The 16,142-nt window shown below is 44.3% G+C and overlaps 1 protein-coding gene across 4 annotated transcripts in view; it reads left to right on the top strand.

Annotated features, from left to right (window-relative positions):
• Positions 1 to 16,142, top strand: part of MIGA1 (mitoguardin 1) — a 738,294-nt gene that overhangs the window by 517,222 nt on the left and 204,930 nt on the right. For all 4 annotated transcript variants that reach the window (XM_085600123.1, XM_085600124.1, XM_085600121.1 and 1 more), the window contains one exon: positions 13,054 to 13,107. In XM_085600123.1, the coding sequence (XP_085456249.1) occupies positions 13,054 to 13,107 (54 nt within the window). The remainder of the gene's footprint in view (positions 1 to 13,053; positions 13,108 to 16,142) is intronic.

Raw genomic sequence — 16,142 nt, 5'->3', positions numbered from 1 at the left:
CTTTTTCTTGCGCTCATTTCTTTTGTTTCTTTTTCTCTTTTGCTTTCTTTCTCTTTTTCTTTCCTTCCTTCATTCTTTCCTTCCTACCCTTCTTCCTTTACTTTTTTCTTTCCATCTATCTTTCCATCTTTCTTTCTTTTCTTCTTTCTTTCTTTGTTTGTCTCGCCTTCCTTCTTTCCTTCTTTCATTCGATCTTTCTATCCTTTCTTTGATTCTGCCTTTCATTCATTCATTTTCCTTACTTTTTTCTTTCCTTCTTTCCTGCTTTTGCTCGTTCTTCTCTTTTCTTTACTGTTTTTATTCTTTTGTATCTTTTCTTTCATTTTTTCATTTCTTCTTTCTTCCCATCCTCCTCTCATCTACATGTCCTTCCTTCCTTCCCACTTTCCTTTTTTCCTGCTTTATTTCCTTTAATGGTTTGTTCTTCTCTCCTTTCCTGCCTTCTTTCTTTCCTGCTTTTCTTGCTGTCTTTCTTGCTTTTTTTCTTCTTTCCAGCTATTTCCTTTCTTTTTTCCCTTCTTTCGTTCCATGCCATCTTGTCTTCTTTCTTCCTTCTTGTCTTCTTTCTTTCCTTCCTTTTTGTCTTCTTTATTTCCTACTTTCTTTCCTTCTTTCTCAAAGACAAGAGTCTGGCAGCTAGTGGCAGACTGATTGGCTTTTTTAGGTTTGTGTTAGTCAAGACATTTTGACTTTATTAAAACTGTGTGCATGACATAGATACGTATATGGGTTTTCAGCCACACTTCATTCATTTATTTGTGGTTCTATAATTCATGTTTTTCTCCAACCCACTGAAGCATATTTCAAGGGGCAATGCGCCAGCCTATTTTGACCATTGGCTGACTTCACTATGAATTACGTCAAGCTCCCCTTTCACAATGGGCACATCCACACATACATTCCCTTCAGTGCCAAGGAGTACTAAGGTAATGTGTGTGTGTTTTTTAAGATCAAAACGCATTTTTGCCTTTATTTATTTAAAACATTTTTTTATTAGCATTTCCGTATAGCAAACATCTCACATGGCAATATATTGCGACTGATAACATGACGTGTTTCAAACATTTGTGCTTGCAATCGTCTATCCGGGAGAACATGTACTCATTGCATAGTATGGTCACTGTAGCATATCTCATCATATTATTGTGTATGCCTATACATGTGGAAATGAATCTCCTTTCGAATTTCTGACGGTGTGTCAACTACCGGTTGTGGTTGCAATCTATTAACTGGGGAAGGTGAAACTGGGGTGATGTTCATAAGGTCTGAGTTGTGCAAGAAGGCAGGGTATCAAGGTTACAATATGTCCTGCTTGCGGGCACAATTAAGTTCAGCTACGTAGATTCTGTCTGGCTGTCATTGTCTGTCTAGTTGATCTAAGTAAGGTGTGGTTGAGTGATTGTATTCCGTTGCATGCTGGCTGCTGTTGGGGGAATAGTGAGTGCGTTTATGGATTGAGTCTGGGCTTGAGAGTTTGTAGGGGCTTGTGACGGTGTATGTGAAGTATCCAGTGTGGTTTGTTGTTTGAATTGATATAATAGTGGGGTCCATTCCATTGAGATGAGGCATTTGCTTATTCCTTTTATTTCCTCCTCCCGTATTGCCTCCTCTTCTGCTGCTGCCCATTTGCCCACTGCTCCCTCCCAGGCTTCTATCGGGGGTCCAATAGGGGCTCGCCAATGCATAACTATTCCTCTTTTAGCCAGTAGTATTGCCATTGATACAAATCGAATTTGTATTGTTTTTGCTTTCGGAAGATACCAAGTGCGCAGGCCTCCCATGTGTTCATGTCTGAGAGACCCGTGAGGTCTCTTAACGTCTCATTGACAGTGTTCCATTAGGACTGTATTGTGGGGCATAGCCAAAACATGTGATGGAAGTCAGCGCCGGTGATTGACAGCTAGGGCATAGAAATTGAGTGTACGGACAGTATCGCTGGAGTCGCGCCAGTGTTTAATATGCTCTGTGTAAAATGTAGAATTGTATATTTTTAAAGCGTGCTTTGTGGAACACTTTTTTGGGGAATGCATGTGCTGTCTCCCATTCTTTGTCATGTAGCTGGCGCCCCAATTCGTCCTCCCATGTCGCCCGTAGCACATTTAACGGTTTAGTTATGAGCTCCCGTATGGCTTTATAAAGCCAGGTGACGGCCCATTCCCATGTGCATGATTGTGTGTATGACGGGGTGTGTAGTGGGCTCTCCCTCTGAAATGCTGTAAAATGGAAGGTAGCTTGTTATTATTTGCCTATGTAAGAGTAACTGTCTGGGAGGAAGGTCAAAATCTTCCATTATCTGGCGGAACTGCTTGAGTTGGCCATCCTCGAACAGGGATTCGATCTCTGTTAGTGAGTGCTCCGTCCATACGTGCAGCATACGAGTCGTATAAAATGTCTCATCTGGGCTTCCTATTAAAGGTAGCAAGGGACAATAGAAGGGTGTCCCTGCAGATAAACAATGTATTCTCTGCATACATTTACGAGCTACCGACACCTGCAGTGGGTATGTGCCCTGTGGTTTAGAGCCAGGCAGTAACAAACAACGAAGTTCTGGAGTGGGTATGGGGCCTGTCACTGTGTGGGTTTCCCCTATGTGTCTGCCCGCCATCCAGTAGGACAGCCACTGTAATTGCGTGGCCAAGAAATATGATTCAAAGGAAGGTGCACCCAGTCCTCCCCGGTCCTTGGGTAGTTGTAACTTGGCCAATGCGATTCTGTGTCTGTCCGCTCCCCAAATTAGCGAACTAAGCTGTGAGTCAAGACCCTGGAAGAAAGTGCGGGGTGGGATTACAGAACTATTATCATTTTAGCCAGAGCCACTCGTCCTATCGGTGCTAGGGGAAGGCTCTTCCAGAAGCCCACCGCAGATCTGATCCCTGCCAGTGCTTTGTGGTGATTACCTTCAAATCTATCCAATGGGGAATGATACAGGTGAACTCCCAGGTATCGGGGGCCGCTGGCACTCCATGCTATGCTCTGCTCTCCTATCCTAACGTCTCGGGGAGCGAGATCTGGATGTAACGGATATACAGTAGATTTGTCCCAGGTCACTCTGAGTCCTAATGCGTTTGCGAGTGTTGTCCATATGGACGTCAAGTCTGCTGTGATGTCTCTTATATATATATCAGCAAGTCGTCCGCATACATAGAAACACTATGTATTGTATCTGCCACAGGAATGCCCCAGCTCTCTCCCTCCAGACGTAATTGTTGGTTCTACCGCAAGGGCAAAAAGTAGAGGTGAGTTTGCCTTCATTTAATGTTATTTTTAGATTGATGAACACCAGGCAGCTTCCTGAGCAATAAAGTTTTGCAAAAACCATAACAAAACACGAATTGCCAGGAGGGTGGCGGACAACACCAGACCTATTGATTTGCCAATGCTTGTTTTCATCGTCCATGTCCTGCTTGCTTTCATCCCACCCTGCTGTGGGATCTGTCTTCAATTACTTAGATATTACTAAACAGAACTTTCTGATAACGGTCATGTATATGTCTTTATAAAAATGTAGTAGCTATATATTTTTTATTTAAAGGGCTATTGCAGTTGTCTTTGATGACTGTGATTATTGTATTGGAATTAACAATGATCAATATGAATTTAAGGTGTTGAAACTTTGAATTGTCTGAATAATATAATAGCTTCAACTCTTGAATATTCCATAGTATCTGATGATCACATAGAACTATGTGTAATAGATGGCGGCCTCGTAACGGAGGCCGATGCAGACGGGCAGTGAGGGCAACGAGCTAATGAGTTAAGCCCCTAGGACACGGTCCGACCCGACCCTATTCCGGCAAAAAAAAAAAACCAAGCTACGAGAATCCAGCTACGAAACCCCGTTATGCCGACGGCACTTACCGGGTGCCGGTTCTCTAGACAGGCTCTCCGTCTGGCGCTGGCCGCGTTCGCGGCTCTCTCGTCTGTCCACGGATTCCGCGAGCTTCCCGAGAAGGGGCGGAGTCGGGTCCGGAGGCCGCGGAGAGTGGCGCCGTGCAGTTTGCGGCCAGGAAAGTTTGAAAGGGGCAGTTTTGGCAATCTCTGCAGGAGATCCTTGGTTTTGAGAACGCAGAGGGATACCATGGCCCCCAAAGTTGCTGTTGGATCCAAATCAACGCTCCACGGGGAAAAATTTCAGAAGGAGGAGACCGAGGCTGAGAGGGCTCCAGATGCCAGCAGGACAAACGAAAAGGAGAGAGCAGGGGGCAGGCAGAACCCGGCTCGCAGCAGCCTCAATCGCGGATATCTTCCCTAAAGTAGGTAAGAAGAAGGAGAAGGAGAAGGCTGTCGAGGTCGGTGTGAACGTATCGGCGGATACTCTCTCTGGTAACTCTTCTTTGACTTTGGAAGAGCGTATTGACTCTGCCACCCCCACTGGTATATCCTCAGTTAACATCTTAAGCCCTCCATCTGCCCCTGCAGATAAGGAAGCCCTTCCAGTTGAGCTTCCCCCCCCCCCCGCTGAGGTCACCACAGCTTCTCTGGATATGGGGAAAGGATGCCGTAGTGTAAACATCGAGCCACAGAAAGCCGATCCGTTTCCCATCGGTACGACTACCGATAAGGAGAAAGTGCCGAGCGAATATTATTTCTCTGTCTCTGATGGGGCGGAATGGTCCGAGGAAGAAGAGCATAGTTCCAATTCAGGCGCAGAATCCGACTCTGAGGATGGTCTTCCGGCAACGCTGGCGCGGCCTCCGATGGTCAAGAGCCAGTCTTTGAAAATTGGTCACTCCTCCCGAGAACTGAGCTGGGATCACTCTCCTGACTTGGCCCTGCAAGGTGGATCTGCGCTGGGCAGTCCTCATCGTTCACTCTTGGAGACTATACATCAGGAGATACTTGCCCATAGAGAGGAAACTCGCCTGGATAATCGTAAGGCACAGGCCGCCATGAGGAAGATGCAGGGCGTTGTAAGGAAGCTCTCGAAAGTTTGCACGAATACGGCGGACAGAGTGACTAATCTGGAAGAGAGGGTGGTATCCACGGAGGCCGAGGTAGCTGCTGCTTCCTGCAGTGTCAACGCTCAAAGTTTCCAGGTTGTGGACCTACAGTGGAAAATGGAGGAGATGGAGAACAGGCTCCGTAAGAACAACCTGAGGGTCTTGGGGATTCCGGAGGGGGTGGAAGGGTCGGACATAAGAGCATTTATCATCAAGCTCTTTGAGCAAGCTTTTCCAGAGCTCTCAAGCTGGAATTGGTCTACAGAAATACAACGAGTCCACCGCACCCCCTTTAAGGCTCGCTCTAATGTCAAAGAAGGTGACAAACCCAGAGCAGTTTTGATATTTTTCGGTAATTTTATATTGAGACAGACCATTGCAGAAAAGGCTAGACCAGATGCTAGGAGGAGCGGCGATTGGTTTTCCTTCTTTGTTCGTCCTGATTTCTGCCACACGACTGTGGAGAGAAGATGGCGATTGAGGGAAATGATTAAACCCTTTCAGGAGAAGGGAATCCAAGCCTATCTCATAAATCCGGCTCAGCTAAAAGTGATCAATGAAGGGAGGACTCTCTTTTTCTCGTCTGAAATCAAAGCGAAGGAGTATCTGGCCTCCCTGGGCAAGAAGGTCGATTAGTTACCGGACTGGCAATGGAAATAGGTTGGGAATATAATCATACAGGTACTGGGGGTGGCCGGGAACCGAGTTATTTTGTTTGGAGTATATAGCTATATCTAAGCTAAGGGGCCATAAAGGGTACTAGATATTGTGTGTTTTTTTGCTTGTCCTCACATGCCTACTGCAGCTCCATCATATGCACAGACTAGGTCTGAGCGCTTCACCAAGGAGGGGTTGGGGGAGGGACAGCAAAAGGGGGGGGGTTCACAACGGAAGGGAGGGGGTTCGGGCTGGGAGGAGGGGATGTAGGGGTTTGGGGGTTAAAAGGGGGGAAAATAAGGGGAAAAATTGCAGTTTGTTTCATTTTGTTTATTTTTTTAGCCACGTAATGGCTTTGGTGATACAGAAGCTGTTTAAAGAGCAGGTTTATTATTATGTTCAAATAGTGCATCAAGATGACTCGCATTAAGGTCTGTTCAATTAATATAGGTGGGTTAAACGATTGGAGGAGACGTCTAAGGCTGGCCCACTTTGTCAAGAATAATGGAATCGATATTCTTTGCCTGCAGGCGACTCACCTACCCTGGTCTAAAAGGAGCCTTATGTCTCTTAGTGGTTTTGAGTTGGCAGCTTGTTCTACCCAATCTTCAACAAATAGGGGAGTCGCGATTTTATTAAAAACTTTTTTGGGAGGGGTCAGGCGGACTAAGTCGGATAGTTATGGGAGGTGGGTCTTAGTGGAACTAGAAAGGGGCCTGACACTTTGTGTAGTGTATGCGTCAAACGAAGATGATCCAGAGCTCTTTGACCTTCTAGAATTAGAGCTAGCTTCCTGGCCAACCCCCATAATTATGTGTGGTGATTTGAATATCTCCTCTGACTGGAGCGACTCTGTTGTGTATCAGGGCCGAAAACCCAGAGTTTTCAGGGCAATAAAAGCCCTTATCAATTCACATGGGTTGAAGGATGTATGGGGTACAAAAGAACCGTTAAAGCCCGGTTATACTTATTTTTCAAATCCTTATCAGAAGTTTACTAAGTTGGACTATTTTTTTTATTTCTTCTAATGAAATGAATAGAGTAGGAATAACGAAACTCCCAAAATTTTTGTCTGACCACAATCCCCTGATATTGACTTATGAATTAGCAGGACATCATAGGGTTGGGACCAGGTGGACTTTCGAGAGGCGTTTATTGTTGGATATAAGATTCACCGGGCATATGTTGAAATGGGTAGATGAGGTTTTTGCTGCCAATAGGTATAGCGCTTCCAGGAATGGTGTGTGGGAGTCATTCAAAGCTGCTCTAAGGGGCGAATGTATAAGTATTGGGGCCAGGATAAGAAAAGAGGATAAAAGGGAAGTCGAGGGGTTAATGGGTACTTTGTCTGCTGTAGAAGAGTAGCATATGAGAGATATAACCTCCGGAGTGGATAGCAGCAAGAGTCAGAGCGAACTGCTGAAAATCAGAGCAGAACTCCAGAAGCTGATTATTCAGAAGGCTTCGGGAGAGTACCAAACATCTAAGGCCAAACGCTACGAAACGGAAGAGCAGGCTGGCAGGGTTTTAGCTTTACAAATTAGGCAGGGGAAAGCTAGAAATATCATTTCCTTGATCGAAGAAAACGGGGAGGAATATACACAGACAAATGAGATATCTCAGGCTTTTAAAAACGCCTGTATTATAAGGAAAGGCGGGATGAAAATCAGGGGGTCGAGGTGGTTGATAATGGTCCCCGTTTCAATTAAACAAAATGGTCGCACACTGCTCCACCCACTAGCATGTTACCCCGAAGAACTGTGGTCCCTGTAGTCAGCGTCGGCGGGTACGCCTATGCTCAGTGGTGCGTGCAAGTCAGAGTAGCGTTAGCCATCCCTGGACACGTGTTTCGCGGTAGTTGCCGCTCGTCAGCAGGGAGTAGGAAGAGTGCAGGGTTGCTTGTGTAGGCTGCTAAAATCATATCAGGTCTGTACCTCTCGTAGCGACGCAGGTGCGTAACCTACAGCCCGTCGGCTGTCGGGGCTCAGGGAGCCACTAAATAACTAAACAAAATGGTCGCACACTGCTCCACCCACTAGCGTGTTACCCCGAAGAACTGTGGTCCCTGTAGTCAGCGTCGGCGGGTACGCCTATGCTCAGTGGTGCGTGCAAGTCAGAGTAGCGTTAGCCATCCCTGGACATGTGTTTCGCGGTAGTTGCCGCTCGTCAGCAGGGAGTAGGAAGAGTGCAGGGTTGCTTGTGTAGGCTGCTAAAATCATATCAGGTCTGTACCTCTCGTAGCGACGCAGGTGCGTAACCTACAGCCCGTCGGCTGTCGGGGCTCAGGAAGCCACTAAATAACTAAACAAAATGGTCGCACACTGCTCCACCCACTAGCGTGTTACCCCGAAGAACTGTGGTCCCTGTAGTCAGCGTCGGCGGGTACGCCTATGCTCAGTGGTGCGTGCAAGTCAGAGTAGCGTAGCCATCCCTGGACACGTGTTTCGCGGTAGTTGCCGCTCGTCAGCAGGGAGTAGGAAGAGTGCAGGGTTGCTTGTGTAGGCTGCTAAAATCATATCAGGTCTGTACCTCTCGTAGCGACGCAGGTGCGTAACCTACAGCCCGTCGGCTGTCGGGGCTCAGGGAGCCACTAAATAACTAAACAAAATGGTCGCACACTGCTCCACCCACTAGCGTGTTACCCCGAAGAACTGTGGTCCCTGTAGTCAGCGTCGGCGGGTACGCCTATGCTCAGTGGTGCGTGCAAGTCAGAGTAGCGTTAGCCATCCCTGGACACGTGTTTGGCGGTAGTTGCCGCTCGTCAGCAGGGAGTAGGAAGAGTGCAGGGTTGCTTGTGTAGGCTGCTAAAATCATATCAGGTCTGTACCTCTCGTAGCGACGCAGGTGCGTAACCTACAGCCCGTCGGCTGTCGGGGCTCAGGGAGCCACTAAATAACTAAACAAAATGGTCGCACACTGCTCCACCCACTAGCGTGTTACCCCGAAGAACTGTGGTCCCTGTAGTCAGCGTCGGCGGGTACGCCTATGCTCAGTGGTGCGTGCAAGTCAGAGTAGCGTTAGCCATCCCTGGACACGTGTTTCGCGGTAGTTGCCGCTCGTCAGCAGGGAGTAGGAAGAGTGCAGGGTTGCTTGTGTAGGCTCCCCGTTTCAATATTTTGGAGAAGGATGAACTGGATAAGGATATTAGTGGGGGTGAGATAATTGAGGCTTTGCGTGAGCTAGCTTCCGGTAAGGCCGCCGGCCCGGATGGGATCCCTCTGGAGGCCTACAAATGTTTTGAACCAGTGATTATACCATTATTAGTTGATCTATTCAATGGAATAATGTGTACAGGAGTGGTTCCAGCCTCCTGGCGAGAAACCAACATTGTAGTCTTCCATAAGAAAGGGAAACCCCGTGAGAAACTGGGCTCCTATCGCCCAATCTCGCTAATCAATGCGGACACAAAATTATACTCGAAGATTTGGGTGAAGAGGTTGGGCAGGATCATTGGTCGTCTTGCCTCCCCCTGGCAGCATGGGTTTATCCCGGGTCGTATTACTATGGTCCATCTTAGAAGAGCAATAGCGTTGTTCGATGCCCAGGTAGCAGGGGGAGGGAAGGCCATGATCCTGCTCGACGCAGAAAAGGCCTTCGATAGGGTCGTATGGGATTTCCTATGGGGTGTGCTGGTTGGGAGAGGTTTCGGGGAGAAAGTTATCAGAGCTCTCAAAGCCATGTATGTAGATCCAGTCGCGAGGGTGGTGGTTATGGGTGAGAGCTCTGAGAAGATAGCCATTAAGAGAGGCACCCGCCAAGGCTGCCCTTGCTCCCCGATCCTCTTCGCACTGTACATCGACCCTCTTATCCAGAAAATATTAGGGTCCCCCAGGATTAGCCCGGTGGTATGTAATGGCCATTCTAGTAAAATCTTGGCCTATGCTGATGATCTGGCAATTATTACTACCAATCCCCAGCAGGCACTTTTGGCCCTGGTCGAAATAGCAGAGGAGTTTGGCAAGCGGTCGGGTTATCTTTTAAACGAATCCAAAACCCAAATTATCTGTACCAGGAATTTATGCAAAAGCGACACAAGATATGTGGATTCAGCAACATATCTAGGGATTAAGATCAATGCCTCAGTAGAGGAAATAATAGCCGAGAATTATCCTCCACTTTTGAAATCCATCGAAAAGGAGTTAAAGAGGATAGATGTGCTTCATCTTTCCCTGATTGGGAGGGTAAATGTTTTAAAAATGTCAATATTTCCTATTTGTTTAGAGCTATACCCCTATTTTTGGAGGACAAACTAATTAAAAGTTTGGATTCTATTTTTATAAGATTTATCTGGCAGTTTGGCAGGATCAGGCGGTCTACAAATTATATGTCGCTCCCCAGGGAGAGGGGAGGGCTGGACTTACCAAACTTGAGATTATATCATTGGTCTGGTCTTTTGACTCAAATGTCTATTCTGTTTCAACATAAGATTACTCCCAGTGTTATTAACTCGGCGGTCCAGGACATACCCTCTATTTTCGAGCTGTTAATTGGGGAAGAGGCCATAGGGTTGCTCTGGCGTGAAGTCGACCGTAGATATTATAAGAGGCCCCGCCTGAAGATCTTGGAAGGGGTCTGGGGGGTTTGGAGGTCTATTTCTAAGTATTGCAAAATCCCAAAGGTAAATCGTTATCTCCACCTGTGTAACTCTAGTTTGCTCCCTTATGTGGGGGCTGATAGGAATCTGCAGGTATCGAGGGATCTCGGCATTAGGACCTTTGGGGATATTTGGGGGGGCCCCGAACCATTCGGTTTTGATGACCTCCAACAAAGGTTTGGCATCTCGGTTAATCATTGGTTTTTGTATGGTCAAGGTATATGTTCATTAAAGGCACTGAGACCAAAACCCCTGTCAATGGAGGAGGTCCCCATAATTGAACTGTTAATTGTGGGACGTAGGAAGATAAAATGGGTTTATAAGCAGCTAATCTCAGAATCGCGAGATGATATGGAAAAAACGGAGGCAGCTTTGGCTTTGAAACTGGGAGACCCTGATGTAGATCTTGATCTGGCCCTTATTCTGAACAGAAAAGTATTCAGATCTACAAACTTGAGGGCCCAGCATTACAAAACCGTATTTAATTTATATCATTCTCCCGCCAAATTATTCGCCTGGGGGGGTTAGGGTAGATGATAGATGCCCTAGATGTAATGCCGGTCAAGCTGATATGTTGCATATGTTCTTTAATTGCAGCTCATTGTCCTCATTACTGAGGGAAGTTGGAAAGTTTTGGGAGGGGCTGCTAGGTCATAAGATCGATCTATCCCCGACCCTGATGTTACTGGGTTGTGATCATAAGCAGAAATTGGCACAGGCTGAGGAAGCGCTGGTTTTTATGTCTGTGGCGGTGCTGCGGATTTTAATTGCCTCGGGCTGGAAAGATAGATCGCCCCCTTCCTTTCAAATGTGGCTCTCTAGACTATTGAGCATTCATAACAGTGAGAGATGCCTATATGAGTTGAAAAGTAAAAAAAAACGGGATTTTGGAAATAGATTATGGGCCCCGATGTTAACTTGGAGGGAGACAGCTAGTAGTTAGCCGAGTTAGGGTCATAAGATTTTAAACCTGCTTTTATAAGTCTTTTTATACAGCGCTCATTAATAGTATGTATTGTATTCTATGCTGGCTTGATATGTTTCTGTACTGATGTGTTCAAACTGCAAATAAAAATAAAAAAATAAAAAATAAAAATAGAACTATGTGTAATAGTTTGATGTGTATGTGTGCTGGTCACTTTAAATTTGGGGAGATACCAATCAACTAATTGATACTATAAGTATAAATCAAGCTCTAGCATTTGACCCTGTGACCTTGATAAAGTGCATGGATATGAGTGAAGCATTAACTGTGTTGGGTGATTGCCCCCCCCCTCCACCCCCCACTAACTACTCCCTTTTGCATGTTACTGCAGTTCTGCATTTATACATAGATTGGTAAGAGAATTAAAAAAATATTTGATATTGTTGCAACCCTCATGCTCCTATGTTGTCTACATGGAGCAACCTCGCAGGAGTGATCATGCTATGAATCCAATACCTATGGATTTCAGTGTTTTCCTTATACTATGACTCGCCCTCGTATTATAATCAATGTGAAGAGAAAGAGTAGTAATTAATATAATGAAGATTATGGGTAAGTAATCAGAGCATTATTACATGACCTAGTATCAGATTATATAAATACACCCTAGTTAGCAGCACTTCATTGCTGACTGGCCAGTGTAAAGCCATTTCCACCGATTACCTGGTTAAAAATAAAATTTCTGTACTTGACAATAAGTGTAAAAGTTGGTGAAAAATGACTTACACTCATGCAAATGTCTGTAATCTGGCCTATGTTCTGTAATGGCACCTGAAGTATAGTCTTTTACAACTTCTGCTGAAAGCCAACTGTCTACCACCTCCCTCTGAATTCCCTCCTTGGCAGTCTTTTGTAAAATATGTGCTCCCTCCGCTGCAACAAGCATATATGTAGAGCGAGCTAACCACCTCCAGTAAAATGTGTCGAAAGTTATTTCTCTGCGAGGAGGGTCACGTCTAACTCCAAGTGCAAGTCCCGTCTTCACTCAGGTGCAGTTCTTTTTAAAGCCGCTCTTAACTTTTAGACCAGTTCACCTTTAAGACATGTGTAAACATGTCAGTGTAAAAAACCAAAAAAATCTTGTTCAATCCCAAAGTGCATTGCTCAATCTAACTAAATTTGCCACTTATTCAAACTTCGAAAGTTGTTTCAAGAAACTGGTCTTTTCACAGCCGTCTTGCCTGGTGTATAGTTATGTTTCATGGGACTCACAAAGGCTTTTTGTTATAAAGTCACTTGATTCTCCCCATTCAGGTCAGACTCACTGATCATTGTGCAGGGGAAAATTCTTACATTGCTACCTGTCTTCCTCTCACCCTAGTGTTTGTAGATGTGGATGCTGCCCGTGACCCTTGTATTAGACATTAATATGATCTTTTATTTTCTATATCCTTCCATGGGCAAATTATTCCCTCTTTAGTATATCATTCCCAGTTTGACACTTGAATTCAGAAATATGAACTTTGCTCACATTGTTTTTCCATTTAAAATACATGTGGCTTTATAGCACTGGCTTTGGCGCCAAATCTTGGCATAACTAGAGGGGAAATTAAGAACAACTGCTGCTGCTCAGTGCAGTTGTAAACAACAGTCTGCAAGCTTTTTCATCAACCACTACATTTGTTTTCCTGCCAGACAACAGTATTTAATTAGAGAAAAGGCTGATGTAATTGTTTCCAATCTGGGCTGATACAGGCGTGTAATTAAATATTAATTAAACACTTGCTTTTTATCAACTCTTAATAGTGTAAAATACCTTGTTTCAGCAAAGGAGGGCGCATGATTGTTGACGTTGCCATTCAGTATTTCACTGCTTGTTTTCATGCTCAAGGTCTCTTCCATATTCGCAGTGATTGATTTCTGTGCTCTCTTTTTAGGCTGTGGCTACAAGTTGCTGGTCCATTCTCAAGCAAAAGAAACAAGAAATGAAGGTAACCTTTCTCTAAACATGCTATGAATATTGGCAATCACGTACCTAAAATTTCACTCAATGCGAGTGTATTCTCATGTTCCTATGATTCTTCTTGTAAAGTTCTCCTCATACATCTGTCATTTAGCTGCACTCCAGAAAAAAGTGCAAGTACTGTCAAAGCCATTAGGTCAGGTCCTGGCAAGCAATTTTATGGTTATATATTTTAATTCTTTTTTCATTTCAAGCAGATATCACACAAAATTTAAAATGAAAGATGTGGCCATATGCTCGAAATATTAATTTTAAATCAAAAAAGAAAATAACCATTGGATTAATTTTAATAGACCAGTACGGGTGTTTCCTAATAGACAAGTGTACTTAGGACAGGTATAGAGACTCTTAAAGTTTTAATGCACAACACAGGGAAATAAGGTGCTAAGAAAATGTACTATTTGTCTTGAAATTACAATTACATGAACAGATATTTTAAACACACAAGGATGACAAATAATTTTGTAAAAATTATGAGGAATGAAAGAAAAAAAGCTTTGGGAAAACTGAAATAGTGCCCTCTGATAGAGAGCCAATAGCTGAGGAGGACTGACCAACTGCCACAGTCTGTATGCTGTGGTTGGTAGAATCAAAATGTGTATGACAGTTGAAGGAACCAATGGATGAAGAGGGCTGTCACAATGCCTCTCTATGTATGTATTTTGTATGCATCTTTTTTTAAACTGTGGGGCTGGCGACTCCAAGCCAGAATTGATAAATGTGGATTTCTCACGAGAAATTAAATTTTGCTTATATGATTAATTCGATCTTGCCATTGGAAAAGGGAAAGAAACACTTGCCATACTGAGCAAAATTCTCTTTTCCGACATGATCCTGCTCAAAAAACAAAACGTATAGGGTATTTAGGAGTCTGAAAATGGTGGAATTGTTTTTATAACTCCAACATAAAATTTACAGGAATTTCTACTTATTTGTTTATCAGCAAATACTAACTCTTTTAATTAACTAAATTATTCTAATGGTTTTGGACAACCCCTAAAAATAAATTTGTTTTGTATCTTAAAGGTTCTGATTTATTGGTAAACAGTTAAACCGTAAAGGTTAAGAATTATGTGAAGAACTGTTTACAAACAGAGCCATGTTTGCTGAAAGGTAAAACTTTATTACTGAAATCCAAACTAACTTATTTAGGAAGGATCCAGATTTTTAAAATGAAGATCTGTGCATAATCAGGAACTAGCTGCAATATTTTTTATTGTAGTAAAAATGTGATGCGCGAACAGCCATGCCTCGTCCCTAGTGGGAACACAATCAGCCCCACATCGGTTTTGGCCTTGTAAGGCTTCATTGGTAAGGTGCCACTTTATATACTATGACACCTGGGACGTGGGACCTTCGTCTTGGCATAAATGTCGAACTTAGGGTGTCTCTCTTGGAAAACGCAAAAATAAAGGGTGGCGTGCTTTTATAATTTAAGCGACTGTGAATTACTCTGCTACATTCCGTTTCTCCATTTGGGACTTGACAAATTGAGTTGGTCCTTCTTCAGTAGGAACAGCCCAGCCCGAATGGTATTTAGCAAGCATCCATATATATTTTGTTTTTGTTTGAATCTCTTTATTGAGCAAAAAATTCAGGACATGTATGCATTACAACAGTCTAGCACTGGTGAGTAATGGAGAATCTAGCATTGCATCGTTCCTTCAGTTTCAACCTCTGGACTCCTATAACGTAAGCAACTTGAGAGTGGTTGAAGGCAGGTATCATGCCAGACATTGCAGTTATAATCCAGGTGCAATGAGAGGAAACAATAAAGGAAGACAGAAAGAGAGAAATAAGAAGAAACAAAAGGAGCAAATAGTCAGTTGAAATACAACATCATTAACTACAAGCAATGTACAGGCCTGTGTTGATGTCATGCCATAACAGTATGGGTATGTCACGTAATGTGGGGCGGGTATATCCCTATTGTGGAGCTGGTGTCGTGATGAAGGCTCAAACACCCTTTAGGAGTCAATGGAGCAAATGCAATGCCCTAAGACTGGGAGGGCTAAAGCATGTGAATTTGATGCAGATGAGGTATTGAAGGAGGGGACACCACACTTATTGGAATTTGGTGTCAGTTCTAGTTAGATTATGCAAGAATTGTTCCATGGCTAGAACATGCCATAGTCAGGTGAACCGTTCTGTTAAGGTGGACGTGGTTGGCTGTTTCCAGAACAATGTAATCAACTGTTGAGCCGCATGTAGCATGCAACTGAGCGTCCATTCAGCCTGAGTCATCGCTTTAAGGGTTGAAGGACCTATTCCTAGTAGCACCAGATGATAGGAAGTAGGGAGGGGGTATCCCACAATGGCTTTAATGTGGCTAAGAAGCTCCTTCCAGAAGGTAGTGATCGAGGCACATGGCCACCAAATACAATAAATATCTGTGTGAATATCATGGCATCTCCAACGAAGGTCAGAGGGCCCAGCATAAATGGTGGACTGGCAGGAAGGCATGTAATACCACTCAGTGAGATACTGTGGTATGTTTGGGCATGTTGCCCCACAGAGTGTCCCATTGTGTAGGCGTTATCTCTTCAAAGGTAACTGTATCCCACCGGAATTGGCATTGGTGGGTATGAGCAGGTGTGGAGTGTTGAATCGTGCTGTAAGTGTTTGAGATAAGCCCATGCAAGCCATCATGGGTACGCAGACATTTTTCAAAAAGAGTGTTTCGTTTAATGACTTCGGGAGACACAAGAGGATGGAGGGCCCAATGTCTCAGCCGAAGATATCCCCATTTTATATAAACATCTGAATGTCATGATGCAATTGTGCAAAGTCTTCTTGTGGGATTGTGGTAGGCAGGGTCTGAAACAAATAAAGGGCTTGCGGTAAGATGTTCATTTTAACCACGTTAACCTTCCCCAATCACAAGACCAGAAAGGGTTTCCACCTCCAGAGAGCAAGATGGCACAACAGAGGGGTGGCCAGTTTGCCATTGTCCACATGGCAATCGTGGGTGTGAAGTGTAAGACCAGGTATTTAATCTTATTG

The sequence above is a fragment of the Triturus cristatus genome, chromosome 4_2 (genome assembly GCF_964204655.1).
Source record: "Triturus cristatus chromosome 4_2, aTriCri1.1, whole genome shotgun sequence".
Classification (NCBI taxonomy): domain Eukaryota; kingdom Metazoa; phylum Chordata; class Amphibia; order Caudata; family Salamandridae; genus Triturus; species Triturus cristatus.
Note: the sequence above shows the minus strand (reverse complement) of the source record. Positions and strands in the feature narration are given on the sequence as shown.